The following is a 16,659-nucleotide window of genomic DNA, read 5'->3' on the forward strand; positions in this document are numbered from 1 at the left end:
CGATTCACCTGACCTACATGTCTTTGGACTGTGGGAGGAAACCGAGTCCCCAGAGGAAACCCACACAGACACGGGGAGAACATGCAAACTCCACACAGAGGACAACCCAGGACGACCCCCCAAATTTGGACTAACCCAGGGCTCGAACCCAGGATCTTCTTGCTGTGAGGCGACTGCATATATATATATATATATATATATATATATATATATATATATATATACTACCGTTCAAAAGTTTGGGATCACCCAAACAATTTCGTGTTTTCCATGAAAAGTCACACTTATTCACCACCATATGTTGTGAAATGAATAGAAAATAGAGTCAAGACATTGACAAGGTTAGAAATAATGATTTGTATTTGAAATAAGATTTTTTTTACATCAAACTTTGCTTTCGTCAAAGAATCCTCCATTTGCAGCAATTACAGCATTGCAGACCTTTGGCATTCTAGCTGTTAATTTGTTGAGGTAATCTGGAGAAATTGCACCCCACGCTTCCAGAAGCAGCTCCCACAAGTTGGATTGGTTGGATGGGCACTTCTTGCGTACCATACGGTCAAGCTGCTCCCACAACAGCTCAATGGGGTTCAGATCTGGTGACTGCGCTGGCCACTCCATTACCGATAGAATACCAGCTGCCTGCTTCTGCTCTAAATAGTTCTTGCACAATTTGGAGGTGTGTTTAGGGTCATTGTCCTGTTGTAGGATGAAATTGGCTCCAATCAAGCGCTGTCCACTGGGTATGGCATGGCGTTGCAAAATGGAGTGATAGCCTTCCTTATTCAGAATCCCTTTTACCCTGTACAAATCTCCCACCTTACCAGCACCAAAGCAACCCCAGACCATCACATGACCTCCACCATGCTTAACAGATGGCGTCAGGCATTCTTCCAGCATCTTTTCATTTGTTCTGCGTCTCACAAACGTTCTTCTTTGTGATCCAAACACCTCAAACTTGGATTCATCCGTCCACAACACTTTTTTCCAGTCTTCCTCTGTCCAATGTCTGTGTTCTTTCGCCCATCTTAATCTTTTTCTTTTATTTGTCAGTCTCAGATATGGCTTTTTCTTTGCCACTCTGCCCTGAAGCCCAGAATCCCGCAGCCGACTCTTCACTGTAGATGTTGACACTGGTGTTTTGCGGGTACTATTTAATGAAGATGCCAGTTGGGGACCTGTGAGGCATCTGTTTCTCAAACTAGAGACTCTAATGTACTTATCTTCTTGCTCAGTTGTGCAACGCGGCCTCCCACTTCTTTTTCTACTCTGGTTAGAGCCTGTTTGTGCTGTCCTCTGAAGGGAGTAGTACACACCGGTGTAGGAAATCTTCAATTTCTTAGCAATTTCTCGCATGGAATAGCCTTCATTTCTAAGAACAAGAATAGACTGTCGAGTTTCAGATGAAAGTTCTCTTTTTCTGGCCATTTTGAGCGTTTAATTGACCCCACAAATGTGATGCTCCAGAAACTCAATCTGCTCAAAGGAAGGTCAGTTTTGTAGCTTCTGTAACGAGCTAAACTGTTTTCAGATGTGTGAACATGATTGCACAAGGGTTTTCTAATCATCAATTAGCCTTCTGAGCCAATGAGCAAACACATTGTACCATTAGAACACTGGAGTGATAGTTGCTTGAAATGGGCCTCTATACACCTATGTAGATATTGCACCAAAAACCAGACATTTGCAGCTAGAATAGTCATTTACCACATTAGCAATGTATAGAGTGTATTTCTTTAAAGTTAAGACTAGTTTAAAGTTATCTTCATTGAAAAGTACAGTGCTTTTCCTTCAAAAATATGGACATTTCAATGTGATCCCAAACTTTTGAACGGTAGTGTGTGTATATATATATATATATATATATATATATATATATATAAATTCCTCACAATGCACGGAGGGTTCTACCTGAAGTCCAGCAGCCTGAGACTGTACAAGCGAAAAGATGGAGGCCGAGAGTTAGTGGGTGTCAGGGCCACTATCCAGGCTGAAACAAGAAACATCCATGAGTACATCAGAAAGAGGAAAAAGGGCCCCCCGGGATGAACTACTGTGTGAGTAACTCAGGCAGCAGAAGACAGAGAGTGGGGAGGAAGAAGGAGAGGAGGTATTACATTACAGTACATTACATTACATTACAGTAATTTAGGTGATGCTTTTATTCCAAAGCGACTTACAATAAGTGCATTTAACGTAGGAAATCAGGAGAACTACTAGTCATCAGAGGTCATAAGTGCATCTTCTCTCTAAACAAGCATCTGAGAGCAAAACCAGTGCTAAAGTAAAAGCGCAAGAAAGAGATTTTTTTTTAAATGAGGTACGTATAATGGAAGGTATAATGGAAGATCAAGCCCCTCCATGGAATGTACCATCAACAGATAGAAGACGTAGCTAATATTGAGGGAATCCTATCAGTGGCTAGAAAAGGCTGGACTAAAGGACAGCACAGAGGTTTCAATCATAGCAGCACAAGAACAGGCACTCGGCACCAGATCGGTTGTGGCAGAGGTCTACCACACCAGAAAAGACCCAAGATGTAGGCTTTGCAAAGACGCCCCTGAGACAGTCCAGCACTTAATAGCAGGGTGTAAAATGCTAGCTGGGAAAGCATACACTGAAAGGCATAACCCAAGTGACTGGGATAGTGTACAGGAATATCTGTACTGAATACAGACTGGAAGTCCCCAAGTCCAAATGGGAGACACCACCAAAGGTGGTTGAGAATGGCAGAGCTAAGATCCTGTGGGACTTCAAGTTCCAGACTGACAAGCAGGAGCTGGCTAACCAACCAGACATTGTGGTTGTTCCAGACTGACAAGCAGGCGCTGGCTAACCAACCAGACATTGTGGTGGTCAACAAGGAACAGAAGACAGCAGTAGTGATCGATGTAGCAATCCCGAGTGACGGCAACATCAGGAATAAAGAGCATGAGAAACTAGAGAAATACCAAGGGCTGAGAGAAAAACTATTTTGGATGTGGAAGGTGAAATCCACAGTCATCATCATCGGCGGTCACTTGGGGTCGAGTATGACTGTCCTTCTTGGGTCCTTCTGGGTCGTCAGGTGGGCTTAGAGGCCGATCCTGGAGCCGCATAATGGGAGGACGCCTGCACATGGCAGCTTTTATGTGGCATGGCTGATACGCTTGCAGCCACCACACGGTCCTTGGCAGGGGGTGGCCAGAGTTTATTGTCTAATAATAGCAACGTCCACAGTGCTGTTGTTTTTTTTTTTCTTGCCCTTCTGTATCTGTTTAAGCTGGAGAGTACTGCTGGCGTCGTGTGTGGATGTCACCTCTCTCTCTCATAGCCCCCCTTCCCATCCACCTCTGTATGTTTGTGCTATGTTTATCTGTTGTCTTGTTTCACTGCCGTTTATTGTAAAGCGACTTTGAGTGTTAGAAAAGAGCTATATAAGTTCGATTTATTATTATTATTATTAATGGCATGGAGAACCAAGACGATTGGGGACCACCCTCTGTTGTAGACTTCATCCAACTTCACTGCCGTTGTGACCTGGAGATATCTTCTGCCAGTTCTGCCTTTGAGGTTTTTGTTGAATTGCGCTTTGTCTGGAACCTCCCACTTGACCTATCCGCCTTGGGTGACCCTACCAGGAGCCAAGCTCCGGATGGCATAGCTCTTGGGATCATTAGTACTGCAAGCTTCTCCACCATGGCAAGGTGGCGATTCAGGAGAAGGAAATCCACAGTAGTCCCAGTCATGATAGGAGCACTAGGAGTTGTGACCCCCAAACTGGGAGAGTGGCCCCAGCAAATTCCACAAACAACATCTGAGGTCTCTGTCCAGAAGAGTGTGGTCCTAGGAACAGCTAAGGTACTGCACACAGAACCCTCAAGCTCCCAGGCCTCTGGTAGAATAAAAAAGGGTGAGGGAGTTTTTTTAGTTTTTTTTTTTTAAATATAAATCTCTAAATCCCCCTCTTCAGACCAGCATTTTCTAGCCACTGGTAGGGTTTTTTGATGCCTCTATCTGCTGATGGTACGTGGAGTGCTTTGGTCTTCCACGGTATCTCCTCTTCTTCTTCCACATCATACTTTAGCCTCTGCTGACTGAGGTGCCCACTGAATAGTTTGTCCCGGGGGCCATCTTACTGATGTACTCTTGGATGCTCCTTGTTTCATCCTGGATAGTGGCTCTGACACTCAATAACCCTCAGGCCCCTTCTTTTCGCTGCTCATACACTCTCAGGGTTCTGGACTTGTGGCCTGTATCTCCTCCTGTGGCCAGCTGATTATCCCAGCTGGGTATCTGATGACTAGTAGGGTGTACATGTTGATGGCTTGGATTTTATTCTTACTATTGAGCTAGCTTCTCCAGACCTGCCTTACTCTCTGGAGGTGTTTGGCTGTAGCTGACCTGCTTGCTTTCTCATCATGGCTCCCATTGGCCTGTGGGATACCCAGGTACTTGTAACTGTCCTGTATGTCTGCAATCCTGTCTTCTGGTAGCTCCACCCCTTCAGTCCTGGTCACTTTTGTTACCACTGAGTCTTAGAGCTTCTTGTAGTCCATCCAGGCTATGCTCAGGTTGGTCTGTCTAGTCTTAGAGTCTTGGGTGACTGCTCTATCAACCAGTAGCTGATGTTTTGACCCTCTGGTGTTGTTTCCGATTCCCTTCTTAGTTTCGCTCATGTACTGACTCATGTGCCTATTCAACTGAGCTGCTGTGATCTTTGAGAGGAGCTTCCATGTTGTGGAGAGGCAGGTTAATGGCCGGTAGTTTGAGGGTGTTGTACTCTTGTGGCAATCCTTCATGATCAGTATTGTCCTGCCCTGTGTTAAGATGAGAATCGTGGCCAGACTTAAGACAGTTGACTGCACCCAACTCCCATGACTTACTGACAAAGTCCCATCAGAGGAGATGCTAGCAGATGTTAATACAGCTCTGCCTGCTATATCTCCACTACCAACGTCACATAAAGCAATGAGCTTGTATATGCTGCTGCAACAGTAATCCTGGAGATTTTTAAAATATATATATAAATGAATAACCTTGATAGTGACGTTTCAGTCTGCCCACCCAGGCAGGTGTCCTAAAAGTCTCAATTTTCTGCATTGCATCAGAGATATTAATGCTTAAAGGAAACACAGCTTGTCAGATACTCATCATTTGTGCTCAGCTTCTCCCTGCAGTGATAACAAGGTTAATAATGTGTCTTTACACCACTCTATTAATGCCATATGGCATTCCATTATGGCATTTCCATAAGGATAGACATTTTTAGAAAGTACATTTTGCCGAGATTTAAGGTGACGTCTTGTGACAAGTTATTGTGTAGCAGATTGACTCGTCTTTTGCATGTTCTGACTGACAGGAGCTCTTGGAAAGTGTTGTTCATCTGACAAAGTGGATCTACAAACTTCTGCCTCTGAGTTAGATATAACTTTACATTCAGTCCTGTGTATTTAATACAAAGGGCTAACATGGAAGAAGAGTGGGTCTCACAAGCTGAATTTCAAACATACACGGTCCCATTGTCATTTTGAAACACTGCGTCTAGACACATTTAGAGTCTAACCATGTCTTAAGAGCCAAAATACAGATTATGGCTCTTTGGTAATAATTTCTTAAGAATACAGAAGAATAAAGTCCAATATTAACACAGTAAGAGGGCCCCTGGGAAGGTGTTAAAAGTCATGCTTTAATTTTACAAGTTAATATTACTTTTCTTATAGTCATTATACTGTTATATTCTTCTATGATATCATTTTCTTTGCCATAATTCTAACTTATTGTGCATAGAAGCATCTGTTTGGTCGAATAAAGCAGTCATTAAAACGTATGACGTAAACGTTTAGTCCAAAGGTGCCTGCTCTTATTTAATGTGAAAACACCAATAGAAACTAAAAATAAATCTATCTGGCTGTTGCAATAATAGGCATTCATCTCAGTAAGGACCCTGTTTTTTCCTCAGCAGTTTAGCTGTGTGTTGGCCACTGGTGGATTTCTCCTCAAAGACATTTCAAGGCCAATGGAAAGGAGCAAATTGTGATATTATTGAACTCTGTGGAAATGACAATCTCTCTAAAATGAAGGCTGTAAAAGGAAGATAACAGCAATTTTGAGCCATAAGACCGTCTACACTCGTGAAATTATATATTATCAAAAATAATGACATTATTCCCTGTGTGGATAGTTTGATTGGAAACCAACCAGGAATAGATAGATAGATAGATAGATAGATAGATAGATAGATAGATAGATAGATAGATAGATAGATAGATAGATAGATAGATAGATAGATAGATAGATAGATCACTGCAAGGAGCTCAAATTTGGTTTCATAAATATCCGATTATTTTCTACCAAAGCTGTGTGTGTGTGTGTGTGTGTGTGTGTGTGTGTGTGTGCGTGCGCGTGCGCGTGTGTGAGTGAGTTAATTAATTATAACACGCTTTGAGTGGCTGTTGCAGTAGCTAGAAACGCACTATATAAAATGCAACTTGATTGATTGATGAGCATGGCGGTACAAACGTTCATGGTACAGTTTTTATCTATGTCCAGCAGATGGCGACAGAGCACGGTTAATGTTTGTATTTGGCACATAACCTCTGATCACATGGACTCTAAATGTAATAACAAAAGCCCCAAATGGATGATTTACTGTCATGTTTCTCTTCCACAAGGCCATGGCCATGTCTCCCCTTCCTGCTCGCCTTCTCCTCACGCTGCTGCAGCTTGCAGTTCTTCCTCTCGTCCACGGAGGGGCGTACTACGGCCGCAAGCAGCACCCGCAGCACCCGCAGCACCACCAACCCCTACAACACCACCAGCAGATGGGCATGGGCAAAGAGGGCTTCCCCGTGCAGCAGTACATGAGCAAAGAGATGCCCTACCATCAATACCCCCACTACAGGAAGGAATTGCCCCAGATACCCACGCACATGGGCAAGGAGAACGCCCGGAAAGGTGGTGGTTATAATGGTGGACACGACAAAGGTGAGGCAATCAACCCCTTTAAAAAAAACAAAAAACAAAAAACAGATAATTAGAAAAGGGTACTTAAAATAATCCAACTTTTACTACACTGTCTCACTGATGTACTATAAGAAATATATATGACATGAAATCATTGATATCAGTACTGTTTCACTCAGCGTTCCAGAAGAAATATCAATTTGATAAGCCTTCAAGTCTCTATATTAAACAGTCTCACACAGCTCTTCTTTGTGCATTACTGTCAGGAAGACCTTTAGAAGAGAGAGAAAAAATATATATTAGATGCTGTGTGGAATGGAAGTGGACCGTAAAAAGAATCTGAACATATTACATAGAAGTAGTTCACTGAATTATGTAACTTTTCACCAAAAAAAATAAAAATAAAATGACAAAAGGTAGCATAGAGCGGTGTGATAACAGATAACATTAGCAAAGTTTTTTTATTTGGGAGTTGTAAAAGAGTTTTTTTTTTCAAGTTTGTAAAGAAAACCAGATTCTGCTGGTTACATACATCTGGGGAATTCTTCATTTATGGGGATATTGTCTAATAATAAATAAGATGTCCTCCAGAAATTGCTTTGTGAGAAAAGTTATTTGGATTTGTCTTCTTCACATGTAAAGTTCATACTGAAGTTATGACAGACACCGCAGAAATATTATCTTCTAATTTTTATTTTTTCTTCCTTATGTGTCTTGTAGACTGGATTTGCTTTTGTCACCGCCCCGGGGCCTTGACCTTTATTTCTATATTTTGACATGAAAAACAGTAACTATTAGAAACATCTTGTGTCTATGCAGAGAAAAATTATGAATTTGATAAACATGTGTTTATCAAAAGAAACACGCATGTTAGGGTTTATACTCCTGTCTGTGCCCCTTACCAAGGCAATAGGAAAAGAACTGGAGTTGGTCCCTGGGTGTAGCTTGGAGGCAGCAGCCCGCTGCTCCTAGCTATACAGATCACAACCAGGATGGGTTAATTTGCAGTAACTGAATTTCCCCAAGGGGGTTAATAAAGGAAACTTAATTAATTTAATTTAATAATGTAGGCAACTTCGTATCCACACGTGCACGTCTTTTTCCATTAAAATGTGTGTCTGTGCTATTTTTAGGGTTTAGTCTTGTATATACAGGAGCTGTAATTATGCACTCTTGGTTCCATCTTTAGACTTGGTGAGATAGCACTTATAGAACACTTATAGAACAAAACATGATAGAACAAAATCTTTTCCCCTCTGCATTTGTAGTCTTAATTATTTCTGGCAGTGTTCCTGGCTAAAATATGCATCTTTTCTCCCATAGGTCTGACTATCCCTCGTGGTGCTGAGGGAATTCCCCAAGGGGACCCAGGCCCAGCTGGGCCTCCTGGACCAGATGGGCCTGCCGGACCTCCGGGACCACCAGGGAGTGGACAGCCAGGACCCATCGGCCGACCAGGCCCTCCTGGTTCACCAGGAGGGCCTGGTGTGGGCAAATTAGGTTTACCAGGACTCCCAGGCAAGCCAGGAGGAAATGGTGATCCAGGACTGCCAGGAGAAATTGGCCCTAGTGGTGCTGAGGGACCGATTGGACAGCCAGGCCCTCAGGGTCCCCCTGGTCCACCTGGGCTCCCAGGAGTAGGTAAACCAGGGGGACAGGGACTCCCTGGCCAGCCAGGACCCAAGGGCGAGCCTGGTCACAAAGGCCTGCCAGGGTTGCCAGGTCTGCCAGGACCCAAAGGAGACAAAGGAACAGGCCAACCTGGACAGCCTGGTCACAAAGGGCTCCCAGGCCCACCAGGACCTCCTGGCCCAGGAGGGCAACCGGGCATCGGCAAACCTGGGTTGAATGGGGTGCCAGGACCACAAGGACCACCAGGGAAGCCTGGCCCCCCTGGAGAGCAAGGACCAGCTGGGCCACCTGGTGAAGGCGGTGAACCTGGCCCACCAGGTCTACCGGGTCAGGGAAAACAAGGTCCAACCGGCTTGCCAGGACAACCAGGAATGCCAGGTGGGAAAGGTCAGCCAGGACCCCCTGGTTTGCCAGGCAAGCCAGGACTGCCCGGGTTAGCTAAACCAGGGTTCCCAGGACCAAAGGGTGATAAGGGTATAAATGGCCCGCCTGGGGCCCCAGGGCCCAAAGGAGAGAAAGGTCATGGAGGACTGCCTGGTATGCTTGGACCCCCAGGACCAAATGGCCCACCAGGCCCACCAGGCCCTATGGGATCTCCTGGAGGTGTTGGTGCGCCTGGTCCAAAAGGAGAAAATGGAGAAGGAGGGCCCAAAGGTCGTGATGGAGCCAAGGGTGAGCCTGGTCCTCCTGGGCTTCCTGGTAAGGATGGTCTTCCGGGAGAGGGTGGAGAGCCAGGACCAAGAGGTCCACCAGGTTCCATCGGTGCAAAAGGAGAGAATGGCCACAAAGGTTTACCAGGTCCCCCAGGCCCTTCAGGACTGCCTGGGCCAAAGGGACAAAGTGGATTACCCGGTGAGGGTGGGCCCCAAGGTCCTAAAGGAATTCCAGGTTTGGATGGTGCAGCAGGACCAGTTGGAGCTCCTGGTCTACCTGGGCCCAAGGGAGAAGGTGGCTCACCTGGTTTACCTGGCACTGCAGGAGATGGGAGACCAGGTCTTCCTGGTCCAGTAGGACCCCCAGGAAAGGAAGGCCCAGCAGGGCCACCTGGACAGCCAGGTCAGCCTGGACTTCCTGGACCCCCTGGTTTACCTGGCACAATTGCTCTCCCCCCGGACATGGCTGGAGTCCTTCCTGAGATGGGCCCTGGATTAGACGGTGTTAAGGCTGGTGTATATGGCAAGAAGGGAAAGTATGGTGGTAATGGGGCAGAAGTAATGGGTGCCAGTGGTTTGGAAATGCCAGCTTTCACAGCTGTGGTGACCACACCATTTCCCCCTGTTGGTAGTCCTGTTGTCTTCGATAAGCTCCTGTACAATGGTCGTCAAAACTATAACCCACTGACAGGTGTGTTCACTTGTGACATGCCTGGCATTTACTACTTTGCTTACCATGTTCACTGCAAAGGAGCAAATGTGTGGGTGGCCTTGATGAGAAACAATGAGCCAGTGAGTTATACATACGATGAATACAAGAAGGGCTTCCTAGATCAAGCATCAGGGAGTGCAGTATTACCTCTACAGCCTGGAGATACCGTTCATATCCAGCTGCCCTCAGATCAAGCCGCAGGACTTTATGCTGGCCAGTATGTACATTCCTCCTTCTCAGGGTTTTTGTTGTACCCTATGTGACAAGCCAGCTGAAGAGTGAGAGTGAATTTGGGAGTTAAAGGATTTCTCTTTTCACAACTCTAGAGGTGTATCAGAATGTATGAAACTTGACGCTGAAAGAAACTCTTACAAATGGACCTGCATTTACCAAAAATATGCCATTTAGGGAGTTTCAATCATAAGTATGTACAACCAAAACTTTAAAAAATCCTCATGCGAGGAGGGATAAACCATCCGTGCCGCCAGATTCTGGTAAGGTGTGCCACATTTTCTACCTACTCATACAACACATTCTTATCCAAACTGGCAGCTGTCCTATGTGGCAACAAATGTGAAAGAATTATAAAAAATTATGATTTATTTCACTTTGGTAGGGTATCTTCATTTTCAATGTTTTGCCTTTATTGGGATAGATAAAAATGACTTTTAAACATTTTCTACCTATAAATCCAAAGGTGTACTTCTGTGTGCAGGCTTTTTGTTTTTCCTGTACTTTTGGTACTTTCAAACAGGCAAAATTACTCCTTGAGAACTACTCACAGATCACCGAACCACGATATGAATCACCTTAATTTGTGCGATTATTAGAAATACGATGACTTACTTTTGGAAAAGGTTTACAGCAATTGTAAAATGTGTGCTGACTTCATTTCCGTGTTGGTGGTGTTTTTACAGTACCAGCTCGCTTACTATCAAACAGCTGCGTCAGGGTTGTCATGACTGTAGACTTCAGACATGAAGTTTGGCTTGGTGGACTATGAAAAACATGTTTGACGCCATAAGAAAGAACGTGTTTAGTACTGAAAAAGGGGCTCATCTCAAAGCGTGCTTACGAGGTGTGGTAGTATTTTAGAGAAAGTGACGAATGAATGTTTTAATCTTGTGAAGCAGGTGATTCTAAAATCCGTTGGAGGGGATTCAAAGAAGGTTGAATCAGTTCGTATCTGTCAATAAACATTGTATCCAGATGAACAGATTCAACCTTCTGATTTTCTTCCCTGAATTATTGAGCATGCATCAAGGTGGGGGGGATTATTAAAAATGACTGTCATGAGATTTAGAAAATGAACTATGGACTTGAGAGCTTATGCATGTTAGAATGTTAAATGTCCACCCAGAGAGAAATGTTGATTTTATATTTTGATTTAATTTAACAATCACACATGGGGAATGGTAAGCGGTTATGTTGTTCAGTCATGATTGCTTGTGTGAATGAGACTGTATCGTCTTCATTTTATTTCTGTTCCTGTTAAAATGTTTGCATACTGTCAACAGCTTTTGTTGAAGTCAATGGGCAATTCTATATACTGAAGGGTTTAGTAGTGCTTTAAAACCGCTTTAAACTGAAGCTAAAGTCCACAGCTTGTTTTATCCAGCATGTGAAAACCTCTTTCTGTCAAAAAAAAATCCTCGTTTGTCATATTCGTCTGTCATTATGTGGATGGACATGTAATCAGTCCCATTGCAGACCCTAATTGAAGAGGCCTCATTTTGGTCTGCTGTGGTTTTAGGGAATTTCAGCAGTGATCCAAACATTCATTTTTCAATGACGTTTGAGGTAGCGTCCCGCATATTTCCAAGTCAAATAAATGGATATAATAACATCCCAGAAAGTCTAATCAGTTCATCTGAATACGTTTATTGAGAGAAATGTTTCATCCCTCATCTAAGTGACCTCTTCAGTCTCAACTGACTGCAGGTATCCCCACCCTTATAAACAATACAGTGGCATAACGACTGAAACCAATGATCGGTTTCTTATACAAATTGCCGTGAGCATTAACCAGAGTTCCTTTTTTTGGGGGGGGGGGGTTGTATCTGGCCAAGCCAATCACCCCGCTCTCTGAGCCATCCTGGTCACTGCTCCACCCCCTCTGCCACACCGGAGAGGGCTGCAGACTACCACATGCATTTTTCAGAAACGTGGAGTCGCCAGCCGCTTCTTTTCACCTGACAGTGAGGAGTTTCACCAGGGGGACGTAACACATGGGAAGATCACGCTATTCCCCCCAGTTCCCCCTACCCCCCAAACAGGCACCCCGACTGACTAGAGTAGGTGCTAGTGCAGCGACATACCCACATCTGGCTTCCCACCCACAGACATGGCCAATTGTGTCTGTAGGGACGCCCGACCAAGCCGGAGGTAACACAGGGATTCAAACCGGTGATCCCCGTGTTGGTGGGCAACAGAATAGACCGCTACACTACTCATCCGTCCATTAACTAGCATTACAATGGTCATGTGTATTATTCACAGGATTAGGGAATAGTTGCAATCACAGCATTGTAAGATGGTGACACATGTCACCATCAGTTCAGGGATGGTCGTTCCCTCTTAACATAGATGGCCTCTTTGACTCCCCGTTCAAACAATCGTTCCTTCCTATCAAGGATGTGCACATCCACATCCTTGAATGTGTGGCCACTGGCCTGTAGATGGTGTAGACTTTGGAGTCCTGGCCTGATGTGTTAGCGCTCCTGTGTTGGGCCATCCTCTTGCAGTGCTTGTTTAGTTTCCCCGATGTTCAAGTCATGGCGATCCTCCTGGATGATGAAACGTTTCTCTGAATAAACATTGTGTCCAGATGAACTCATTCAACTTTCTGTGATTTTCTTACCTGGATTATTGAGCACGCATGAAGGATATAGTATATAACAGTTACCATCTGAAGCGTTTCAATCCAAAACACTACCCCAAAACACATCCCCATTCAAACCCAGATTATGGCCTCTAAACTGTTAGGGTTTGGTGAAGAACAGCCCCAAGCTGGTCGGGGACCTCGTGAATACTTATTTCATGTAATGGCGGAGATCATTGAGTTTGTAAGACTGGTTTGTTCGCATTGGTGGGTTTCTCTTGGTTTGCTGGGTCGTGTAAGACGTCTGGTTTCAGCAGGTCACAGCTGACGTAACGAACCAGCGTGGACTTCATATTATGGATGCCATGGGTGTTCGATTTAACTCGCCATTGCTGCCAGGCCTCCCCTTGTGGGTTCATTGCTTTCAGCGTGTCTGGAACAGTAAGTCCAAAACACCTGAGGTTTCAGGAATATGTAGAATATCTGTGTATCTCAGGTAGCTTTGCAAAGAAAAAATTAGGAAAATAAACACGTCTGCCACAGGAGATTACGACCAGTTTGATTAAATATTCGAATATTTTCATCCATTTTCATCAATTTTCATCAGTATTTGTGTCAATAATTTATTATTTTGACTGCTGATCTCCTCCATTCTGTAGTGCCGAGGACTTCAGTGGTGACATAAGCAAGAAATAAGGGGAAATGAATATATTTTCATGGTGCTAAAATTCTTAGTATAACAAAAGAATAATAATAAAATTAAATGTTTTACATTTGTTTTTGTCTATTGTTTTTCTAAATAAAAAGTGATTTAATTGTAAAGAATGGTGTTTCAGATGTCTTTATTTATATATTTATGTGTTAAACGACGCTGTCCGCAGGCTCGCCATTACCCTGCTATCCATCAGAAGGAGTCAGTAGGCCTAGTGAGAGCATACTGGCAAAGTGGGCATAGCTTGTAGCCCAAATGATTGTACAAACATTAAACATGTAATAAATAAAATATATGAATAAATAGAATTCAACAGAAATATCTGTGTATCGGTTCAATTCTATTGTAAACGGGGTGCATTTTAAAGAGCGCTTGTCTAGCTGCAACAGTCACTCAGCATGCTTTACAGCTATTAATGCATTAATGTCTCTCTCTCACACACACGCACACACACACACACACAAACACACACACACACACCGATAGGGGTGTCAACCATACAAGGCATCAACCAGCTCATCTGGAGCAGATGAGCTGGTTGATGCATAACAGCATCACATGTCAATCATTGCGAGAAATATCATACCGGAATCGTTTGCTACCATTATTGTGTTCCCTGTGTCTACTGTTGTTTCCTCCTCCTACTTGCGCTTGACGTTTTATACTGTTATGGCGATGATATGTTTCTGCACTTTTATGACTTTCTTTTTGCACTACTGCCGCATGTTTACAGTGCCATACCCCAGATACCTCATTCGATGTAAGTTTGTACATATGTTGATATTCTTGTGTTTTTGATCTGTATTTTATGCCGTGTATGCCCCTATGTGCCCCCCTCTGCACCGTATTGCTGGAGCTGCAGCCCTCCTTTCCTTTCCACATGTGCCTGTACATTGTGTTAATGACAATAAAATTGAATTGAATTGAGTATGTCTGTTACTGATATGTGCCAGTGTAAATCTACTATATGATTATTTCTCTATTTATCAGATTTACTACTGCTACTACTCCATTATTATTATTATTATTATTATAAGTACTACTGCTATGATATACTTTGTACATGATTTCATTAGGCTAGTACTACAATAAATACACAACAACTGCTAATACTTCATAGGCTACTACTTTAATATGATTGCTGTGTAGCTCTGTACGATGCCATTAACTGAAAGTCGAATTTGTCTGCTAACTAGTCAGCTCGGATAAAAGCGTCTGCTAAACTGATAAACGCAAACGTAAATTTATTCTCTGTGCTTTTATAACATTATGGCCGAATACGGACTGGAGTCGTATTAAAAGACAAACTCATAATTCACCTCGCAAAGTACTGAACGGGGGGGGGGGATGCGTGTCAGGCACGTGGAGAGAGAAGCTTGATGCTGATGCTGTGACCGGTCGTCTCTCCATCGCCGGATCACTCTCTGCGCATGCGCGAGGATGCTTCTGCCATCCGCCTGACATCCGTTCTTTGAAGCCTTGGTGGGATTGGCGTGGTGAGCCTGGTCACACTCGCGAAAACACGAAGCGGTGAGTACCGTATGTTATCCACGTTATCCCTGTTTGTCTGTTTGCGTTTCCGCGGCCGAAGCGCGCGGCCGGTAAAGGAAACCGGCGATGGTCCGTCGGACGCGGCTGTTCGGTGGCGAATCGCTTTTCAGCTACGCGCGCAGATCAGCCTGCCGTGCGTCCACAACACGCAGTCTAGCGCTGCAACCCCCGAAACAGATGTGTTATACAAATACAATCTACTCTTGTTCTTTTCCTATATTCCGGTGCAACAAACGTCAGTTTGATCTGTCTTTTATTTTCTTTGTTTTTGCTGGTATGGAAATGGTTTGTGTGGAAGTAGGCCGCCCTCAATATGACGTCCCGCGGAGGCCTCAGAGCTGCCAGAGCTAATGGAAACGAGTCTAAACCCAAGGAGAGGGGGGGCTTATACTTCCAGATGAGGTAAGTGGTTTGTGTCCATCTCTTTCTTGTTAGAAATTTCAGTGCTGTCTGGTATTAGCCAATACCTGTGATCTGACCTTTTGAAATGGTCTGCTAATGTGTCTTTCATCACAGTGCCTCCCTGAAGTCAGAGGTTCGAAAGTTAAACTTTGTCCACTTTGTCATCTGGCTCCTGGTGGCTGCCCAGGTGACCATCAGCCACTTCAACCTGGTGTCACATGACACAATATCCATGCCATACCAGTGGGAGTACCCATACCTGATCAGCCTCCTCCCACTGCTCTCCAGCAGCCTGTCACTGCCAAAGAACAACATTAGCTACCTGGTCATTTCTATGATCAGCTCGGGGCTTTTCTCCGTGGCACCTCTCATCTATGGGGGCATGGAGATGTTCCCTGTGGCCCAGCTGCTCTACCGTCAAGGGAAGGCCTACCGCTTCATCTTTGGCTTCTCTGCTGTGACTGTTATGTACCTACTGATGGTGATAGCTGTGCAGGTGCATGCCTGGCAGATATACTACAGCAAGAAGCTGTTAGACTCGTGGTTCAACGCCACCCAGGAGAAGAAGAAGAAATGATAGAATGAACTGGGCAGAACTGTGTTTTTATGTTCATATATCTATTAAAAAGTTTATTTCAGTTTTAGTTATTCAGGATCTCATTATGCAACCTTATACCCTAGCATGCTAGAGTTCTCCTAGGTAAGATATATCAAGACAATATTCTTTGTTGAAGCTTTGTTGCACCGGTTATTTGTTTAAGATTAAAAAAATGACTGATTAGTAATTAGCTTGAATTCAAACAGTGACATTTTGTATCCAGTTCCCTTAGTTGAAGAGTGAAACAAAACCGAGCAACAATACTAACAACTATGACCTGCAACCACACCGCACTAAGGGCAACGTTTCAGTCAGAGCAGATCCAACCTTCTCATCACCGATTTAGAGTTGTGTTTTTTTCTCACTGGACAGGAACATTCTACTTTGGAGTGGGATAGTATTTTCAATACATGATAAAATGATGCAGTGATGGAAATTTAGATAAGCAAATTCTCAATGTGTAACTAGCCTTGGGCCTTGTTTACAAGTAGAAGGAAATAGGTTTGCATATGCATTAAATCTCCCTTTTTCTTTTTTTCTTTTAACCTGGACTTGATTAAATGAGATGTATCTGCTGTATTTCCCACTTAGTTTTTACAGTTAATAAAAAGTCATCACTACAGTGGCTGTCTC

The 16,659-nt window shown here is 43.9% G+C and overlaps 2 protein-coding genes across 2 annotated transcripts; both read left to right on the top strand.

Moving 5' to 3' along the window:
• Positions 1-6,662: 6,662 nt before the first annotated feature.
• On the top strand, positions 6,663-10,205 carry col8a1a (collagen, type VIII, alpha 1a). The gene is made up of 2 exons (XM_056289985.1): positions 6,663-6,966; positions 8,269-10,205. The coding sequence occupies exons 1-2, from the start codon at positions 6,663-6,665 to the stop codon at positions 10,203-10,205; spliced, it is 2,241 nt and encodes a 746-aa protein (XP_056145960.1).
• Positions 10,206-14,913: 4,708 nt separating this feature from the next.
• On the top strand, positions 14,914-16,642 carry jagn1a (jagunal homolog 1a). The gene is made up of 3 exons (XM_056290002.1): positions 14,914-15,005; positions 15,328-15,428; positions 15,543-16,642. Exons 2-3 carry the CDS (start codon positions 15,340-15,342, stop codon positions 16,003-16,005), a joined length of 552 nt encoding a protein of 183 aa, XP_056145977.1. The 5' UTR covers positions 14,914-15,005; positions 15,328-15,339; the 3' UTR covers positions 16,006-16,642.
• Positions 16,643-16,659: the final 17 nt, after the last annotated feature.

The sequence above is a fragment of the Lampris incognitus genome, chromosome 11 (assembly GCF_029633865.1).
Source record: "Lampris incognitus isolate fLamInc1 chromosome 11, fLamInc1.hap2, whole genome shotgun sequence".
NCBI classification, from domain to species: domain Eukaryota; kingdom Metazoa; phylum Chordata; class Actinopteri; order Lampriformes; family Lampridae; genus Lampris; species Lampris incognitus.

Excerpts from the sequence above, each read along its gene's own strand:
- col8a1a (XM_056289985.1), top strand. The coding sequence starts at position 6,663 with ATGTCTCCCCTTCCTGCTCGCCTTCTCCTCACGCTGCTGCAGCTTGCA. Across the intron at positions 6,967-8,268 it reads TAATGGTGGACACGACAAAG|GTCTGACTATCCCTCGTGGT; the intron begins GTGAGGCAATCA and ends TTTCTCCCATAG.
- jagn1a (XM_056290002.1), top strand. The coding sequence starts at position 15,340 with ATGACGTCCCGCGGAGGCCTCAGAGCTGCCAGAGCTAATGGAAACGAG. Across the intron at positions 15,429-15,542 it reads GGCTTATACTTCCAGATGAG|TGCCTCCCTGAAGTCAGAGG; the intron begins GTAAGTGGTTTG and ends CTTTCATCACAG.